General features: G+C 35.6%; 1 protein-coding gene across 2 annotated transcripts in view; it reads left to right on the top strand.

Annotated features, from left to right (window-relative positions):
• Positions 1–20,019, top strand: part of SLC16A10 (solute carrier family 16 member 10) — a 78,032-nt gene that overhangs the window by 37,242 nt on the left and 20,771 nt on the right. The window contains exons 3-5 of one of the 2 annotated variants that reach the window (XM_075145676.1): positions 3,893–3,950; positions 6,129–6,273; positions 9,770–10,208. In XM_075145676.1, coding sequence (XP_075001777.1) covers positions 3,893–3,950; positions 6,129–6,273; positions 9,770–10,208 — 642 coding nt within the window. The remainder of the gene's footprint in view (positions 1–3,892; positions 3,951–6,128; positions 6,274–9,769; positions 10,209–20,019) is intronic. The other variant, XM_075145675.1, reaches the window with a different exon arrangement.

Below are 20,019 nucleotides of genomic sequence, written 5' to 3' on the forward strand. Positions count from 1 at the left end.
TCCTTTATTGCAGTTTCAGTTGTTTTTTGTCCTGTCACTGTATACCACTGAAAAGAGGCTAGCTCTATATTCTGTAATAATCGTCTGTTAGATATCTGGAGGCACTAATTAGATTCCTTTTGAGCTGTTGGTCTTATCTGCAGGATGAACAAATTCCAACTTTGTAGCCTGTCCTCATATGTGAGCATGTTGGTGGCTGACCGTTAGACTTGCTGAGTTCTTGTATTATTGGTGAGTGATTAACATGGCAGATTAAATTCAGTGTACATATGTGTCTCATGGGGAGAAATATAATCCAAATACATGCTGGAAAAAAAAGGATAAGGTCATGGATAGTTTTCAAAACATCTTTACTCCGAAGCAGTTGCAATACTTTTTTTAAAAAAAAAAAAGATAATTAGGAGAGAGAGAATGAAAAAAACAAAGTTATGTTAGCACAGAAACTTATTGTTTGTCCCATATTAAATTCTGTATGCAGTTCTCACTACCCTGTCTCAGAAACAGTATAATGCAATTAGACTCAATATAAAGGGGGAAGAGGGAAAAGTATATCTTCTATACAAAGACAGACTAAGTCAAAAAAGTGCTTCATTTTCGAGAAGGAACTAGAATGAACAGATCTGATAAAGGCATATAAAATCATAGGTTGCAAGAGGAAGTTTAGCAGGGATGATCAGTTTGTATTTCTTACAGCAGAGGAATTAAGGTATGAGCAGGTTCAAAACAAAGGGGAGTTTATTTTTTATGGGGTGCTGGTGCCTGAGCATGTTCTGTAACTGATTACAATAAAATGCAGTGAAGCCAAAATAATACTGATGGAACTAAATGTTCTTGAAGAATGGTTAGATGCAACTTTCTGCTTAGGAGGTTTCTAAGCTGCTTATTGCTGGATGTTGGGAGGACATAGCCAGGAAAAAGTATTGGAGGATGCTAGCCCTTTTTCAAATGTTCCTTGTTTAAGTATTTCGTGGTGGTCAGAAACAGGATACTGGACTAAATCAGTCTTTGATCTACACAGTATTGCAATTCTTTTATTCTTAAAAATAAATGCCATGTAAATGTGATTTTGCAGGCAAGGAATTACTAATAGGAGACAAGCAAATTATCTCCAGAAATAACTTTGAACAACCACTTCTGTTTCCTCCAAAACAGGATCTCTCAAATTCCCGAGCTACAGTCATAACAAATCTCCTTATGGAAGCCAATCTTCTGCTTTGCTGATGAGAATATCCCTGTATGTAAATGGCCATAATAGAAGTGGAGGTCCTTCACACAGCCCATAGTTGAGTTATGGAGTAGTTTGCTGTAAGATGTTGCAGATGCTGAAAATGTATGTGTTCCAGGAGAGGATGGCAGTTCATGGAGGAGAAAATGCCAGAATATTGATAAATATACTGAAAAAAAGTAATTTGTTTCGTAGGGAAAAAACCAAAAAAATCTGGCTTAGGAAGTCCCTCAGCTGTTAATGGTTTGACGCTGGGAGAGTACATAGAGGCTTCCTTATTCTTGCGTAAATCATAACTAATAACTTAATGGAAGCATAAAGATTTTCATATTGTAAATATTGTCCTTCCCTTTTCTCCAAGTATTTTTATAAAGTACAAGGAAAACCCTCCTAAATATTAATCAAGCTGAGCTTTCAGAAGTTAAGTGCCATTATTTAAGCAGTTATATTAACTCTGCATTATGATTTTATTGTAACAGGCTACTTCTGCACAAACCTTTTCAGTATGAGACAATGTAACATTTTTAAACATCTGCCATTCATATAACTTGTCCTATATTGTTTATTTTACACAATGATTTAAAATTAATGTATTTCTTAGAAATCTGCTTTGAGGAGTACTTTCCACAAAACAAGAATTTCATACACTTTCAGCATGAGAGAAGTATTATTTCCATCTTATAAATCAAGAGTTGACTCTGAAACAGTTTATCTCTGATTCTGTACTTTCTGTTCATTATGAGTTAACACAAGAATTTCTCATTATCCAGCATCATTATAGTTTGTACTTAAAAGTATTAGCAGTGTAGTATGGCCTGAACTACTCTACTGGTTACATAACGAGATGGTGGGAGAACTGATTTTTGGGAAGGATGTCCGACAGTGAGCAGAGGTACTGGTTTAGGGGATGGTTGGCCAGTCTGTTTTACAAGTGCTTAAAAACAAAGTAGCTATAGGTCTTCGCACATGAGAGTCTGTTATATTGAATGTAGAAAGTTTGCTCTCGCTTTCCACAGTCTGTGCTTGTCTTGTGTAGTGCCAAACAGATTATTCTGCAAGTTATCCAGTGAACTGTAATTATACTGCTGTCTTGGTTTGCTGCATGAGCTACACAAACATGCGTATCTGATCTTTTTAATGTGGGGAAACAAAACATTTTTGAGTTGATTTTGAATCCTCAGTTTAAATATTCTTCTCTTCACTTGCCTCATATCACTTGTCTTCCAGACAGTAGCTTTTTGTTCCCTGTCTCAACCAGAAAAATCTCGGGGGAAGATATTAAAAAATTCTTGAAGTTCATTAAAGAATGAAGGGTGTTATTACTGTGTTAAGCCAACCACTTGAAAGATACCTGTGAGGATAAAACTGATAAGATTCTTACTGTAGTGCACAGAAAAAATTTGATTGTAAAGAGGAATGCTATGGATGAGTAGCCTTTATTTAAATTTACGCATGATAAAGCATTCCAATGTGATATGGTATTAATGCTTTCTTTTCTGTTGTCTCGTAAATCCTAGTGCTTGAGTCTAAAGAATTAACTAAAACATTTAACAGCTTGGTTCATAGTTTGGTAGATAAATGTATTACATAATCTAGCTGTGACTATGGGAATGATTTTGTGAATGCTTAGATATTAGATACTATATAGCTGAAGACAAAAGATACTAAAGTAAGGTTGATTTTTAAAAACTCATGGTAAAACAGCAGCATATTTATGGAGTATGTGGTATAGTTTTATTGCTATAGACGTTTGAACAGAGAGATAAATATGAGAACATGTACTTCAGCTATAATCTGAATGTATACATTTGTCTGAACTGGTAAGAAAAGCACATGTAGCTGTGACTTTTCATTTTGGAATAACTTTAGTTATAATAAAGTTTAGGGTTTTTTGTAATCTATTATGTGTTTCAATGGCACAGAAACAGACTTTTTAGTATAAATGCTACAAATAAGCTCTCTGGTCTGATATTTTTATCTTGAGGGTAACTTCTGTTCCATCTTCTAGGGAAGCTTGGAAATTGGTTATTCTGCAATTACATGTTTTGAGGAGCTAATTCTTAGCTTCCAGTGCCTTAAGGAAGGTTTAAGTCCTTACAGTAGGAATAGCTTTTCTTCTATGGCAATCAAAATGTTTTATGTATGAATATGAATGCAGTTATATGTAGCAATTAGGTGCTGTATTAATATCTGAATTAGCAGCTCTGGAATATAGCCAGTTTGTGGCCAGGAAAGCGGCCAATAGCCTGGAGGAGAAATGGTTTAATTAATATGTAATAACTGCTCTAGAGAGCTCTCATTATTCTGGCAAACTGCATTTGTAATTTTTCGTATTACTTATTTGGGACAGTTGTAATTTCTATTTAAAAAATGTGGAAGACAATTCATTGTACCTTTTTCCATACTGAGTGAAAAAGTGTTAAGAATGCTTGAAAATTTACTTGAGCAAAGTGAAATTGAAAATTACTTGGATCTATTGAATATATTTTATAACTGCCAGTTTCTTCATAGGATCAAGATACTGCAGCATTATACCAACTACAGTTTGTAAGCAGGAGTCAGAGGGAGTAAATGCTCTCATGCAGCTTGGAGACCAGCCAAGTCTGGTCATTTTAGGAGTCATCCAACTTCTACAAGACTCCTCATCTTTTTACTTATCTTTCCCAGAGTGAGCTACATAGACCCTGCAGTTCTACTGTCCAAAGGAAACTGCAAACACTAGGAGGTAGAATGTCCATGGCTTCTTGTCACCCCTTCAAATAAACGGTAGCTCCACCATGAACAGTCCTCAGCATCTCTGCATGACTTTCAGGACAGCACTAAGAATCACAGAGTACCTGTGACACCTGGGGTATCTGCAAGGCCAAGAGAAAAGGCAGCTAAATCTTGAGAAGTGGGCATTACAAGACTCGCTGTCATCAGATTCACGGTGGTATGAAGGTACCAAGGAATGGTTGAACTTCCTGCCAGCCTTCCTGCCTAGATATGAGAAGACACAAAGGCAACTGTGGCACTAGACAAGCCCACTGTCCCATTTTACAGCTCAGATGGCTCCAAGTCATCTTTTGCCACAACCTTGAGCCTTCCTTGACTGCAGAGGAAGAGAAAGGACAGACCTTTCATAAATTTGGCCTTTGCCTTTCAGTCAGTGTCATAGGGGCCTTGTTCTTCCTAGTCTTTTGTGCTTTCCCTTCATACAGCTCATGTTTCTGCTGCAGAGGTGCAAGGCTGGCAGGGCTATCTTGTCTGGGTTAGTCATACCCAGGAAAAGTACCTCACTCTTCAGATTGCACCTTGAAACTCCATTATATTTATGACATGCTCAAAAAACCCCAATAACACTACCGCTGTCCCAAACAGTTAGGTCATGGTTCATTGAGATCATTGTTTGCCCTAAAATAAAGGTTTTATTTCTTGTACTCTCATTTGTTTCTCTCTAGCCATCTGTTCTCTTTTGTCCTTCACTTACATTGTAAACTCTTTGAAGAAACAGTTTTTTGTTTGCTTGTTTGTTTTGCTCTGTTTTCTTTAGTAGCTTGCACAATGGGGTCTTCATCAATGTGTAGGGCTTGTTGGCACTTTAAAAACACTACTTCTAAGACAACACTACTTCTAAGTCTTGGAATTGATATATATATATTTGCAAATATTCTTCATTAGGTCTCTTGGTTATATTTTTTTCCAGATAATTTTATTTGCCCTTATCACTGAATCACAAATGTTTATCTAACTGTGTCTTTAGGAAAGATATTCTAAACAAAATTCCAGTTACACAGATTTAAATCCATTCCAGGTTGAAAGAGTTCTTTCAAAGAAGTTAAAATATTTTTTCCAATGCATCTTGCATCAGCAGCTTTTTCCACTATCTGTTTAGCCCAATTTTTTTTTTTTCCCAAATAGATGGGACATTTACTCACCTGAATATATTTGTTGTAACTGTTGTGCTACAACAGCTTCATTTACCTTTATGCCCTAGGAGGACTCTTGGATGTAACATCAGTAGCGCATGTTTGAAAGAACGATTAGATGATAGCAGATAAATGATGTGGTTCTGAACGCCTGTATGAAGTGAAGCAGCAGGTTGACTTTTAATTTAAAATGAATCAAATTCTCTTTTACCTAAGTTATTTGAAGGTATTTTTAGTACACTTGGAATAAAAAACACATTTGTGGCTGAAACTTTTGTGTACTCACCTGAACTGAATCTTGATGGTCTAAAGACTCATTTATAAACAAAGTACAGTTTTAATAACGTCTCTAAAGCTGGAGCAGTGTCAGATGTAGTAACAGTTTCCTATTATATATGGAAATGGTTGTACTAGCTCAAGTTCTTTTAGTAGTTTAAAGTAAAATCATATTCCTAATGTGTATATTACAGTTTAAAAGCCTATTGTTGTTCGTTTACTTATTATTAATATTCAGTATGATCTAGATCTATGTAATTAAGTTAAAAATTTGTTAATTTTTTTCAGCAAACCTAGCTGTTTAAAGTCATTAAAGTCTAGAATTAAATCAAGTGAAATGTGCTAATTGATGTCAGAATGGATATGGAGCCTCAAAGGTATCTTTAATGGCCTAGTCATCAGTTTGAATACTAGGTTAGTTACTGGAGGAATAATTGTGTTTTTAAAAAAAAAAAGAAAGTAAAAGTAATAATAACTTCTGTAGCTAATTGCATTCCTTGAGCTGATAAAGTCTAAATTAGTTGTATATGTAAATTGGTCAAGCTTTTTTTACCATGTTAAGTAAATATATTTTAAAATGTATTTAAATATTTTAAAAATAGTTACCCAATTGTTACCCAACTTTCATCTAAGATTTTATGTTGCTGAACTAAAACCAATACTAGCTGAAAGCTTAAATCACGTGGTCTTCTAAAATGCTGTCTTTTTCTATTTTGCAGCATGGGTGAGCTCTCTTTCTATGGGGATGGTCTTCTTCTGTTCTCCAATAGTCAGCATATTCACCGACCTGTTTGGTTGTCGAAAAGTAGCTGTTATTGGAGCTGCAGTAGGGTTTGCTGGACTCCTTTCAAGTTCTTTTGTAAGGTAAAAAGTTCTTTTCTTTACGTTCAAAGTATTTTATCAATTTTACAGTGTAGAGGTAATGCTGATCCTATCAACAGAATATGAAGGAGTAAGCAGTGCTACGTTATATTATCTGTTAGAGTAGAAACCTTGTTTTATTTGTTTTTGTTTGTCTTTCTAACTATGGCTTGTGAAAACTCCAAGTGGTACTTTCAACTTCAAAAGTAATTTTAAAAATATAATATAACCTCCTAACAGCACTTCCTATTTAACAGGAACCACTATGTATAGATGTATCAACAGTAAGACTAATGCTGTAAGATCAACAGCATTATCCTGGATAAACTTGTATGTTTGCTTGATGTATGCTGTGTTTTTGCAGGTACATAAACATTGTTTCTGTCTTCCCCCCTGCCCTGTCCCCTCAATTTGCTTTTAAAACACTGTTTTAATGTTAATAAATATGCAGTAGGACCTCCAGGAAGATGTTAATGTTCTAGTAAAATTTGATGTTTTCTTTCTGGTCCAATTGCCAAACACCGAGATAGTGAAAACCTTGGTGTAATGATATATACTTAAGGTTTATTGGGTTTATTAAGAAAAATCTCAGTTCTTTCTTGTGTTATTGAAAAAACTTGAACAGTAGTTGAGTGGTGGTTTTTTCCTCCTTCAAAATGATTACACTTCATTTTGTACATTTCTGTAACTTTTGCAGAATAAATCCTAAGAAGTTCAAGAGCGGCTGATTTGTTGGACATGCCCAGTAGAAGATTAGGAAACAGGAAATTTACTCACTTATTCTAGTCATCAACAGAAATTGGTTAGTGAAGATAGGGTAAGAAGTAGCAGGAAAATAAGCCACAGTTAACTCTAGTTCTCAGTCTACCTTTTTCCCACCCTTAGCAGAATAAGTACAGGAACAATCAAAAGCAAAATTCAGAAAAGTTTCCTACATAGATGAAATGTATCTATGGACAGGCTTGTGCAAATGTTTTCTATGCCTGTACGCTGAACCAGATAGATGTAAACTGGCTGTAATCTGGATGGATGAATATCTACGCTGTGTGGCACTGTGCCTGAGCCTGCCCATGTCTAGTTTGGGCATATGTCCGCTAATGTGAAAACATATCCACAAATTTACAGGAAGATAAGACAAATAGTTCTGTCTTAGGTATTGAGACTAGTGTTTATATTTATTCTTGGAATAACTCATATTTATGGGAAAAAGAAAGCTTTGTTTTCTTGTTACATGAGCAAGTTTATGATTTTTATCTTTTTTGGTTAATCCAAGTACAAATATTTTGCTTAATTCATTTTATTAAAGCAAACAAACATATGATATGTTTGATATCATGTTGTCTGATATTGTCTGATATGTTTTAAGAGGCTTGTTACCACAGGTGAGGTAAAAACTAAAAGAATGCATCTTGGAAAAGTCTTTCTTCCTCCTTGCTTCCCGGTAGTGTGTTAAGTGATGAATACTAAAACAGTCTCATTATTATAAATTAAACCTCTTGATAAAGGAAAGATATTTTCTTCCTTTGAACAAAATGCTATCATGCTTGTGTTTCCCTGATGCCCAATGGAACAAGGGCATAGAAAAGGCATGCAAAAGGAAGTTATTTTGTAAAGGTTTTAAGAATATTTTAGCTTATTTGAGTTTTGTTTTAGAATTTGAGAAGCACTTTGAGAGGAGAGGTGAATTCTTGTTGGACTACATGCCATGTTAATGTGCATTCTTGGTGTTCCATTATGTTACTTACACTAAAATGATTTATGCCTATGATGGTATCAATTAATTGAGGGAGTATAGTTCAGATATAGAAGTCAATGTTCTAAAAGTAAAATACTATACAGTAGATAAACGTAAATATGATTTACTGCTTTTGCTACATACTGATTTCTTAATATAAATTTCTCTTAGGAAGCTGAGATGTAAGAGTATTTGTAATGCAGGAAAATATTTTACTATGAATGTTATGCTGCAAACTCTTTGAATGAATCTACAGATGGAAGCAGAAGTTCTCTATCCTTACTGTATTATGTTCCTCCTCTCATTTTATAACTTCTGTTTTTATTTTTTCTGGTTATTTTCCATTGATAAAGGTAATTAGTCTTTCCCCCTTGTGTTGTTTCTGCTGGCTTACCTTGTGTACAATCAGTTCTAGAAATTGATAGTTTAATGTAGAAAGCAAAAATATTATGTTACACAAATATTCTTTTTCACGATAATACACAAAACCAGAGTTCCTGGTGTCAGACCTTTGTTCATCAAATACTATTTTCTAAGAATTTCTGTAATTACGTGGGAAGCTTGTGGAGTGTATTTTGATATAGAGGGATGCTGGCAGGTAACATTCTACGATGAAAAGCGCTACATAAAGCATTCATATGCCTTAAAAAAAAAAGTTATTATATTGGCTAACAGGTTAGATGGTTTTCTATAACTGCTTTAAAAGAAGGTGCTAGCTGATAGAAAAGAGCCCATGGTTCGTTGAAAACATAGTATTAAAAATAATTAAATAAATCATCATGTACCACCTCAGAAATCTTGTATAAAAACATTTCTCACACATTGCCTCCTTCATTTAACTGTAAAAAATGTTTCCTTTGACTTATTAATACTATAATATTAACTTAATTATACTAACCCTGTTACTTCATACCGTTAAGATTTCTTGCACAAGTACCTTTTAATGTCACATGTCTGCCTGTGATCTAATACAATGGCTCTACTTCATTTCAGTTGTATAGTAGATGGTAACAGTGGGGAACCATGTGATGAAGATCCTTCTTAACATGAGCTGGAATGTTTCATTCTTTATTAATGTGTTTTTCCTATTTCTTTCTTAGCATATCCAATATCTGGATCAAAATACTGAGTTTAGAATATTTAATAAAAAGGGGATTATTTGTCTAGAAAAAAATTAATCTCTAAAAAGTCTATCATTTGCTAATAATGTATTATATTATTAAAACTTGACAGTATTTTTATCTTTAATTTTTCATTATTAATGATGTTTACTACTTTTGCTATTGTATTTTCATAATAAACTATGTAAATAGTTGATTTTTCTGGGTTAATGATGAGTGTTCAGTGTTATGTTTGAACTGCTAGCATGGTGAAGAAATGTGTAAATCAAAACAATATAATTTCATTGGAAAAGAAAAAAAAAACAAAAACCCAGCAGTGATTGAACTTATATTTGGCTAATTCACCCTGACAATGATTTTTAAAACTCTCTTTTAGTCAGACTATTTGGTGTAATTATACTTAAATATAATTTTGCTGTTTTATCTGTTCAGTGAATTCTATGAAATTTTCCATGGAAGAAAATAAAATAACTGCTGAATTAAGCTGGCACAGTGTATTTCAACTATAAGTACATGCAAACTTTTAACTCACTTCTGTAAATATGTCAATTCATTGAAAAACCATCTTGCGTGTGGTAGGTGAATGTGAGCATACAGTGTTGTACAGAACACTAACGATTTTTTCTTTTGTCTTTTGATATAGCACCATTGAACCTCTATATTTCACCTATGGAGTCTTATTTGCCTGTGGCTGCTCATTTGCGTACCAGCCATCCTTGGTCATTCTCGGGCACTATTTCAAGAAACGCCTTGGACTAGTGAATGGCATTGTCACTGCAGGCAGCAGCTTGTTCACCGTGTCACTGCCCTTCCTCTTGAGAGCTTTGATCGATTCTGTTGGCCTATACAACACCTTGCGGGTCTTGTGCATCCTTATGTTTATTCTCTTCCTGGCTGGCTTTACGTACAAACCCCTTGTTTCCAACGCCAAAGACAAGGAGGGAGAAAAGAAGGGAAAGTTCAGATTTCCTCCTGAAAAAAAGATTTGCAATTTCTCAGTTTTCAAAGTTCTCAGTTACCGAATCTGGGCTTTTGGGATCCCAGCTGCACTTTTTGGATACTTTGTGCCTTATGTTCACTTGGTAAGTACATGTTTCTTCCTACAGATGATGTATTTAAAACTACAGTTATTTCCCTTTATGCTATGGACTAAGAAAATGATTGGTGATAGGAAGCAATATTTAAACTGCAGGTTGTGTTGGGGAGAAACACGAAATTAATTTTGATGTTGTCTGTGATTAAAAGAAGGCTCTAATCAGAACTGTTAGTTGAGCCAGTTAAAATTTTAGTTCCTTGTTCTCAACCTAAGGTTTAAAATACTTTAACCATGAAAAAAAGACATTTGAAAAGTATTCTGTACTATTCCAAAGAGAATTCTTTATTTTGGTACTCAGCTGCATACATTGCCAATGATACTTGCGCATTTCAGAGGAATAATGGAAGGAGTAAATAACAGAAAATGGGTAAAACTTGTAATTTTTGTTCCTTTAAATTGAGGTGTGTTTGTTAAAATGTGCATTTTTAGGGTATATTTTATTGACCATTTTCCAGGTTTATTAAAAGCAAAATACTTGGATTTTTCTGCCTCTCAAACTTCAGCTTTGTACTTTACTATTAGAGAACTAATATCACTGATCCTGTTATCCAGTGCTTCTAGCTGCCAAATCAGCTGTTTTTATTGCTCTCTACAGTAACTGATAGAACTTTAGGTTCTGATGATGAGGAAGCTGTCAATCAGCCATTTCTTATAGAAGTACTAAAGTTAATTTGTTTCCCTAGCAGAATTTTTTTTTTTGTAGTACACTGTTAATATAGAAATTTTGATGCAACTGGGAGTTGTATTACATGAAACATATCTGGCTGGCACTCATTCCACTACTTAAATGGCAAATTATTTTTGAACGGCTTCCTAGTGGTGCAAACTAGAAAGCTTAAAAGGGAAAGGGAAAAAGAAAAGCCCACAATCTGCAATGGGATGCTCTATTTAGACCACTACACATCCTCATATTCAAGAGGATTTGATAAAGAGCACGGACTAGGAGAACTAGTACCCACTATGAAAACAGAAGGATCATATTAATATTTATTATTCATCCATGATAGAACAATAAGATTAATGATAAAAAATGTCTTGAATTCTGCCAAAAATCTTCAACTCCTTAAAAGCCCATGAGTTCATATGCAATATAGCAAGTGGTGTCACTGCTTTCTGATAATACGTTGGTTAGATTACTGACTCTACATCAGATAATTATTTTAAAACTTACCTTAGGTTAGGGGCTGGTTTGTTTTTGGGCAGCTGTAAACTGGCTTTTCATGGCTAGTTCTTGTTACTTAGTTTTTAATGGTGTAGTCTAATTCTAAGCGTTATAGAATATTTCAAAGGACTGTACAATCGGATGACTAAATTATTGTGACATATTATGCTATTTCCCTGTAAGTTTTGTAGAGATGTTTTGAAATAAAACAGTGTTCAGAGGAGTAGAAGGGAAGTGTTGTAGAGAAAGCTATTGGATAGATCGTAAATGATTGTTAACACTTGCAGAGAACTGAAGAACAAGGCTATACAAGCAGTCACATAAAACCTCTAAAATACATTTATTTAACAAAAATATTGTAATTTTTACCAAGATGCTGGTACGAATGCTTCTTGTTTCTAGATTGGACTAAAGGTGCTGGTTGACTTGTAGAGGACAGAACCCTTTGTACCTTTTTTAATATTATATAATTTTTCTTTTTATAGTGTGCTTTCACTCCTGTTGAGTGCTTTTTTCCCCCCATATCAGGTTGGCACAAATTTTGATTGTGAAATACAACTCCAGTACAGGAAAACAACTTGATCAAGGATGTTTTTAATACAATATTTGATAACACTATAAAACTATTCCAAAGTACAGTTAGAATCTAGTATTTTAAAGATTACCTCAAAATTATATTAAGAGATTTAAATTCCAGCTTTTTTTGCTCAGTTTCAGAGGAACCATGAAGCTTAGCTATTTATAATATAAAATCTTCAATGGTAGTCAGTTTGCTTTGTGTGCCACTTTTGAGAGGGGAAGCTTCACCAGCTCTTAGGAACTCTTCACTGATAAGTTTTATTCTCAAAAACCCCTCCTGAAACCCACAAGTTTTTGTTTTAATTTACTTGTCTCTAAATACTCAATTTTACTGTATAATTCTCTGGTCCTCCTGTAAACCAGAGAGGAAAATTTTCTTAAACAATGTATAGTAAGCTCCCGCTACTTTTAAATAAAACCATTCTAAACAAGAAGCTTAGCTTTCATTTTTGGCTTTGCAGATAGCATTATTAAATGGGAAATAGCTTGATTTTTTTTTTTCTTTAATCTTTTAAACCATCTGATTATTTATTATTCAGATTTTAGTCCAAAATTTAATTTAGGTACCTTTCAATATACACAAAGAACTCATGGAGGATTGAGGTACTACTTAAGTTGTGTTATGTACCGAGGACACTTGACCAGACTTTGAAATATTTAAAGGCTAAACCAAACTTTAATCAGTGAGTATGATAGGGATGGTAAGAAACAGCATGAATTGGAATAAAATTTCATGTGTTTACATTGACAAAGAAACTACGTAGGTACCATCAATGGCAGATTTCTGTTTGCTTATGTATATGGTCCAGTAAGTACTATGTAAGTGCTCACTAATCTTTCAGAAAGCTTGACATATAAATAGTTTAATAAAATAATCCCTGGCCTTACTGATGTTGAAATGGAAAGTTAAAACTTGAATTTCATAAATAGCAATATTTTCACTTCCAGAATGTATAAGATTTTTCTAACCTTCTGTGTTGGATAAGTGATCGAGATGAAAAGAGCTTTAATACCTGCAGGTCATATGTTTAAGGTTATTTTGTAATTATTTTGTATGTGATTACCAAGGATGGATGTATCCTCAGTAGCAGAAATCTTTGTGACAGAAAGCAGGAGTTCGAATCTCTGGGTTGGAGGATGCAGTTGTAGGACTAACAGTAAACTTGCTGCTTGGGGCTTAAAGAATGAAGTGTTCTCGCAGGAAAACCCACCATTTCTGTAATTATTTCTACATAAATCTAAACTCATTCAAGAATTTAGATCTGCTTTTAGAACTAAGCAAACACTCATCCCTCTAACTCAAATTTAATAATTTCAAAAAGAAAGGAAAATCTTTTTAATTGAAACAGGTATTTATTTTTATGATAACATGAGTAAGTGAAGAACCATAGCGTTTATTGCTGGTGGGCAATGATGTATGCTGGGGGGACTATTTAAAACCTTAGGAAGTCTTTGTGGATCTGTATTTGAGAAAGTGAATAGATCAGTGTTTATGAAGGAACAGCATGGGTTTTGCCTTTCAACACATACTTCCAACTCCAGTAGATAGCTCTGGACTTTTTTATCCTACTTTTGTCTGCTTTTGATAAAAAATACATTTTACATACTCCCAGAAGTACATAGAAGTATGTACTTCCAGATAAGTTAAAGGCTATAAGAAAAAATAACTTTTTGCTGGTACGTTTACCAAACCAGAGGTTATTTTTCTTAGCTTTTGAAAATGAAAATTACTATTGTTCCATTGTTTACTGCATTTTTAAAATTGTAGCAATACTGGAAAAGGGATATGATACTTGGACAAGTGACAGCTTTCGTTACGCTAAAACTCTTGAAATTTTCCCACCGTTAGGGTTGGCCGACAATAGCCAGACTGCTAGAATGGGATGCTGGTTGCAAGTGCCCCAAGAAAAAAGACACATGGAGCCTCATGCCTACAACTCTTCCCTTAGCCCTCAGACCTGGTTCCTGTACTTATCAAGTCCCATCTTTCCCACCCGGAAAGGCAGTTTCTGCCAGAGTGTTTAGTGCTCTTGACCATTTGATGAAACAGGTGCCACAGGCCCTACTGCTTACAATTGTTGTGTGTCACCACTCGGGTCCGTGGTAACTGGGGACCGCAGACTTCGTGTGCTCTAGTCACTGCACATCAGCAGCTGTCTGCCAGCTTGGCACAGCAGAGGAGCTCCTAAGGTCCCAGGCAGGGTCTCTGAGTGCTTCTGAGGCCAGCCCTGATTTCTGCTTGCCTGTCTGTGTTTTCTGAAGCGTATTGGAAAAGAGGATGCATGTTGTGAAACTTGTAGTAAGAAAGAAATAAAAGCTCATTTGGGGCTTTGGAATAATAAAATTAGCTAGGTCTTAGCAATTTTAACCAGCTGCATTGTATTTGCTAGATAGAGTAAAAGCTGCTAAAACCAGAGAAAATAACCTGCTCATGAACTAGGCTTTAAATAAAATTAAACAAATCACCAAATTAATTATATGGCATGCTAGATAGGATTCATATCAAGGAGCTGGCAAGAATTACCAGTCCCTGACTCCTTGACTGGTAGATATCAGCTGCATGCGAAATAGGCATCATATTCATTTTGGCTCTTGTTATTCCTCTCAATTTTAAATCCAGTCTAAATTGCATTGATTGAGAGTTTTGATGTCTCTCTAAAACAGGCAAATAGCCAAATAAAAACCTAGTTTAGTCCATTCAGGTTTAAACTGTGAGTCCACAACAGAAATCTGTCAGATCAATGCAAAACACTTTCCAAGTTGTTTTTAATAAGGACTATCTCACAAGAAAATGATTAAGTATATTTGAAAGAAAGTATACCTAGTCTCTGTGCCACTTCTTGTCCTGTGCTTGTTCTGCTAGTAAACAGAGAATTTGTGTTTTTCAGGAATCAGTCTAATGTTAAGTGTTCAGTGCTGTTCTCTCTTATCCTTTAAAAAAGTATGTACTTAATCAGGATCATACATCCTTAATTCTTATGAGTTTGTTAGGTCAATTCTGTTAAAATTTGATAGAAGGTCACATGTTAGGTAGTTTAAAAGATAGGTTGTGCTTTTTGTGCTTTATTTAGCAGGGTGAAAAGAAATACTGCTTAAAATGGATGTTCTCACTGCTTAGTCTTTTCTAAGTAGTGACTAAGGTCACTACTAAGGTTCTGTAGCAATTTGCCTTGGGACATAGTTTGGTTTAGCAATTACTTTTATTAAATGCCTCTTGCTAATGATAGGTCCTGTCTTATTTAGTGTTTGACACCTTGCAGGATGAAAAACTGAATTGAACAACTGAATAGTCGAACAAAATAGTGCAAATATTTATTACATGTTTTACTTTAAAAAAGCAACTGGATGGTAGACAATGCAATAAAAATGTGTATTGATGAAGTTTACCCCTTTAAGTCTAAATCTTTTTTTTATAAAGAAAATACATACTCTTAAAGAATGGCTAGACTTATTTGAAAATTAGGCTTAATTGTTTAAATACGGTTATAGGTTTGTATACAAAGCTACCCATTAATTCATAAGCAATGTGAGAGTTACCATAACACTGACTATACTCTTAAAACTTCAGAATAGCTCAGGAAAAATAGATTTCAATATTTGTCACCCTGCTTTGCTGCCTATTTCTTAATTTACTGTGTAAATCTGACTTTTCCTTTTGATGCTTATCCACATTCATATTCCATGATGGGTACATTCTTGCATATGTCGAGATTTTTGGTTAGCAGTAGCTATGTGGAGTGCATGTGTTCTGTGTCTGTGTGCTTCATGTTTAAGATATGAAAAAATGGTGTGTGCCTGGCCATTTTTTCCAACAACTTCCTTGGGAGAATTTGTCTTGGGAGACAGATTTAAATACTGGATTTATTATCCTCCATAGATAGATATTGAAGATTCAGTGTCTCATTGCTTCTCTGAATCTGCACGTGCCGGGAGTAGCTTCAGCTGGACCTCCAAGGAACAGGGAAGTGAGACTGCAGACTTAATGCTTGGAAAAAATAGGTAGATACTGCCTTAGCTTCTAGAAACTGCCACTGAGAAACAAAGCATCACCGTGGGCTCTGCTCTAAGATGTTCATCAGCAGTATTGGACAAGAAAATGCATCTCACAATTAAAAGTAAAGAGGCTTCCAAGCAGCTGGCCAGCTAAAAGGTATTCCAAAAAGATATAGCAGCCCCAGGACCATTGTCAGGTACAGATTCAGGCCCTGCTGGTATCTTATTTGAAAATGCGAGATTCGCTGGCTCTGCTGCTACGCTGCCTTTTCAGATTCTTGGGGAACCTTTGTAACAGTGAAGTGAAGGTTTAGCCTCTAAATAAGCCTGGCTGCCAGTGGTGGACACTGTGTAGCTGTTTTTCGCTAGGAAATAAAAATACACCATAGTGTGTATGTCCTCTGTGGTGCTGTGCCTTTGCTGTATGAAAACTAGGAATATATTATTTTTAGAAGAATTCAGAGGTGATTCCTTGCTTCCCGTGATATTATATGTTGCATGAAGGTAATCAGTTTAGCCGCCTTCTTTTTATAGACCTTAGGAACGGCTAGGAAGAAGTGCCAGTGATGACAAGCATTCTTACCAGCATTCTTGCTCTGCTCAGTCCACAAACAGCTGTGACAGATTAAGTGCCTTGCTGTGTTATCTTTTGGAGACTACTTGGCCTATTTTGAGCATTTGAGTCAGCATTACCCAGCATACCTAGTCATCTTGGGCTCACTTTCATCTGGATAATCCTTCCAGTTCAGTTTGTTTCCTATTCATTACCTCCCATGGTCTTTCAGCTGTCCTTCCAATGATATCTTTTACAACGGGAAGTTTCCTGGGAAATAGGAAATTGGTAACTTTCATCTCCAAAAAAGAATAGGTTTGGGGAAACCTGTTCATCTGCAGACTGGAGATAAATATAGTTGAGAGACTGGTTATTATGTCTTAACTTTCAAAATTCAACATTTCCATTACATTACCAGATGTGTGAAGTTCCTTAGCTTGTGCTAGGTCAAAACCATTAACAATACCAGAGCCCTTGTCATTTGAATTATTGACAGCTTTCAGGATTTTAACCCAGGTCTTTGAGGTAGCTGACTAATACAGACAGATCTTCTCTACAGAAAATATTTAGCGGTAAAATATTTAGAGACCTGATCAAAGAGCTCAATAGGGTTTTTGAACCCTTGGAAGTCAAACCTTTTCCCTTGGCATAATGAAGGTTATGGTGGCCTCTTTTGTTTCCACATTTGCAAGGGTGTGCCTCTCTTGCAGTAAGTTCTAGAGCCTGTTCAGGCTTGCAGATCAAAACACAACAGTGAAAATGTACATTTTGCCACATGCCAGGCTACATCTGTGATCACATATGGGCTGTTGAAGGTTGGCGTGTTCCACAGGCAGGTATTTTTTATATATATGCTTCTGCCTTCTTGAAATTCTAGCAGAGTTTAAGTGTCTGTGAGGGACCTCCTTTTGATATCCAGGGCAACTAGTTCACTGGGGGAAGCTCGCTCGTTTTAGTGACAGATACAGTGCACTCAAAATGTAAACTGTCTTTCAGAACTCATGAATCTCTTCTCTAGATAATCTCTGGGCTTAAAGATAGCTATGGGTAATACTGCAATTGTATATTCTGTTATCAGAGAGAAAGGTCACGGTCCTTCTGCTGTATAGGGAAGCTTTAAAGCAACGTATTTCAGATATATCTTATCAGAACAGATGATGGGCACTTAAAGGCTAAATCATTTAGTCAGTCTGCGTCTCAGATGGAAGCTAAACTGCGTTCAAAATTGTCACCATCCTAACAAGACACATTTTTATTCCTGGGATGGGCATGGAGATGGTTGGAATCTCTGTAAAGTACTTTGTTAGTCATAAGAACTTTTTAATGCATATAAATAAACTCATTTTCTAGGCTGTATCACAAAATCAGACAGCTCAGATAAATATTAGTCTGTCCTCTGTGCGGCTTAGTCTGTCTGCAGATCTTCTGTGTTTGTTACTTGGGAGTTGTGGGGTCTAGTGCTGTGCCCATATAATCTGTCCTCGGACAAAAAGGTAGTGCTGTCTACTGGTCTCTACTTCCTGTCTTTTGCTGGAACATCCATTTTGTTCCTGTTCTTTAGCTAAGAAAAGTCTTCTATTTTTTTCACTTTAGAAACAATGTAATGAACAGGAGGACTTGCTGATATGATGCAGATTTTTGTTGTCAGATTTGATTTCCCCCCCTTTCGCCTCTGTAGTGTAAGATCCTTGCCTTCATGTGATTTAACTATTCTACAACTGTTTTATCACCTTGTACTGCCTTCTTAAATTGAACCAGGATGATTTGTCCTTCAGCCCTGTTCTTTACCAGCTAGTTATTTTGACTTGTCTCTACCTATTTCTCACTCTGTATCAATGATGTGCCTTGGTTTTGTTAATCAGAGATTGGATTTGCTGTGCAAATTCAATGTTTGAACCTTTGCCCCCTAGAACATGTGCCAATAAAAACTGTCTTCGTGTGCAATCAACTTGGTAAAGTGCAGAGCCAAGCTCTCATGAGATCCTCTGTACCCACAGATTTTCTAGGAACTTTGAAATTTTTGCTATGTACTTTGAAAACTGTATTCACTTCCATACACTCAGTTTCTGAAAGGCCTTATTTAGGACAAAACATTCTCTCTATTCTGCCCATTCAGAAAAATAGCCATTTTCCACTTGTAAACTGCACCCTCCCCAGGCAAAAGCCTTGGGTCATTAAGAAGAATTATACTGGAAAATATGAAGGGTATAGAAACCACCCAAGATTCTCCAAGCAGATCTGAGCTGCCATATCTGGACAAGCTATAGGATAGTCAGGATGAATGTCACTGCAGTAGTTGATGTTCTGCCCAACAAGACCCTTAGTAAACCATAACATTGCTTACAAATATTTTTGTAACTCTTCAATCCCCGCCTCCTGATTTTGTGTTCCCTAAATATTGCCAGGTGTGACATCTCTAGATTGACTTCTTATTTGAGAAACCAGTGTTTCAGTTGCTGTCCTTCCAAAGTGGTCATCTCCACATAGATGGTGGCAGTTACTTTGTGTTCTCTGCAGTGGGACACGCATCTGCTCAAGGAGCCATAGTAGAAAGGAGTTACATACCTTGCAATAAGCGAAGCTCTTCAGGTTGTGCATTCTGTATGCACAGTCCTAATCCTGCACCTCTCTCCTCCGTCTCAGTCCTATGCCCCTGGATTCCATGGTGGTGACAAATAGAAGCGTAGATATAAACTCTATCCTTTATGTCTGAGTGCAAAGCATGATGAAAAGTATGATGTATACTGTATGGACTCTAGTAACCAAAAATCTCTAAACTTAAGCATATAAAACACACGCATATTCACAGTAAAGTGCATACACATAGCACATCTTGAAGAAATTCAGTTCTTGTAAGGTAAGTACTGTCTCTGTTTTGTGAACTACTTGTATTATGTCATAAATTTGCTACTTTAAAAATGTTGTGTAAAATAATGTTTAATATCTAATTGGTATGTCTGGATTTTTTTACTCAAACTAGAAAAAAATCAGCCTCCATCACTACATTCACTTGCTTTTATGGGCTGCTGTTCAAGAAACCTGTTCATTTCTTCCGATCTCCTACATCAGTCATTTGTCTACTACATCTTTTATTTCCCAGAATCTGCTGTTAATCTATTTTGTAATGATAGGATAGTATCTTTTAAATTATGTCCAGTACTAACAGATAACTGTCAAACAGATATTTCTCTATACTGTAGGTAATCTAAAAAAGTAAAAACTGTAGGTATAGCTGTCAATTTTAGCACCATTACATTTCTCATCCACTTAATCTACCATATTTCTGTCTCCAATGGAAGACTAACAAGGCACTGGTTTTGTAAAGGTCCAATGTAATTATTAAGCAGATATCTCTGAGACCCCAAATCTTCAGTGGCTCCCCATGCTTTACTGCTTTTCTAATCTTTGCATTTATCTCCCTTCAGATCTCAACATCTGCTGCAGTTTGACTGCCCAGGTTAGTGAAATTTTCCCCCTTTATCCACTTCTGTAATTATCCCGTGCACCCAT

This window comes from Calonectris borealis, chromosome 3 (genome assembly GCF_964195595.1).
Source record: "Calonectris borealis chromosome 3, bCalBor7.hap1.2, whole genome shotgun sequence".
NCBI classification, from domain to species: domain Eukaryota; kingdom Metazoa; phylum Chordata; class Aves; order Procellariiformes; family Procellariidae; genus Calonectris; species Calonectris borealis.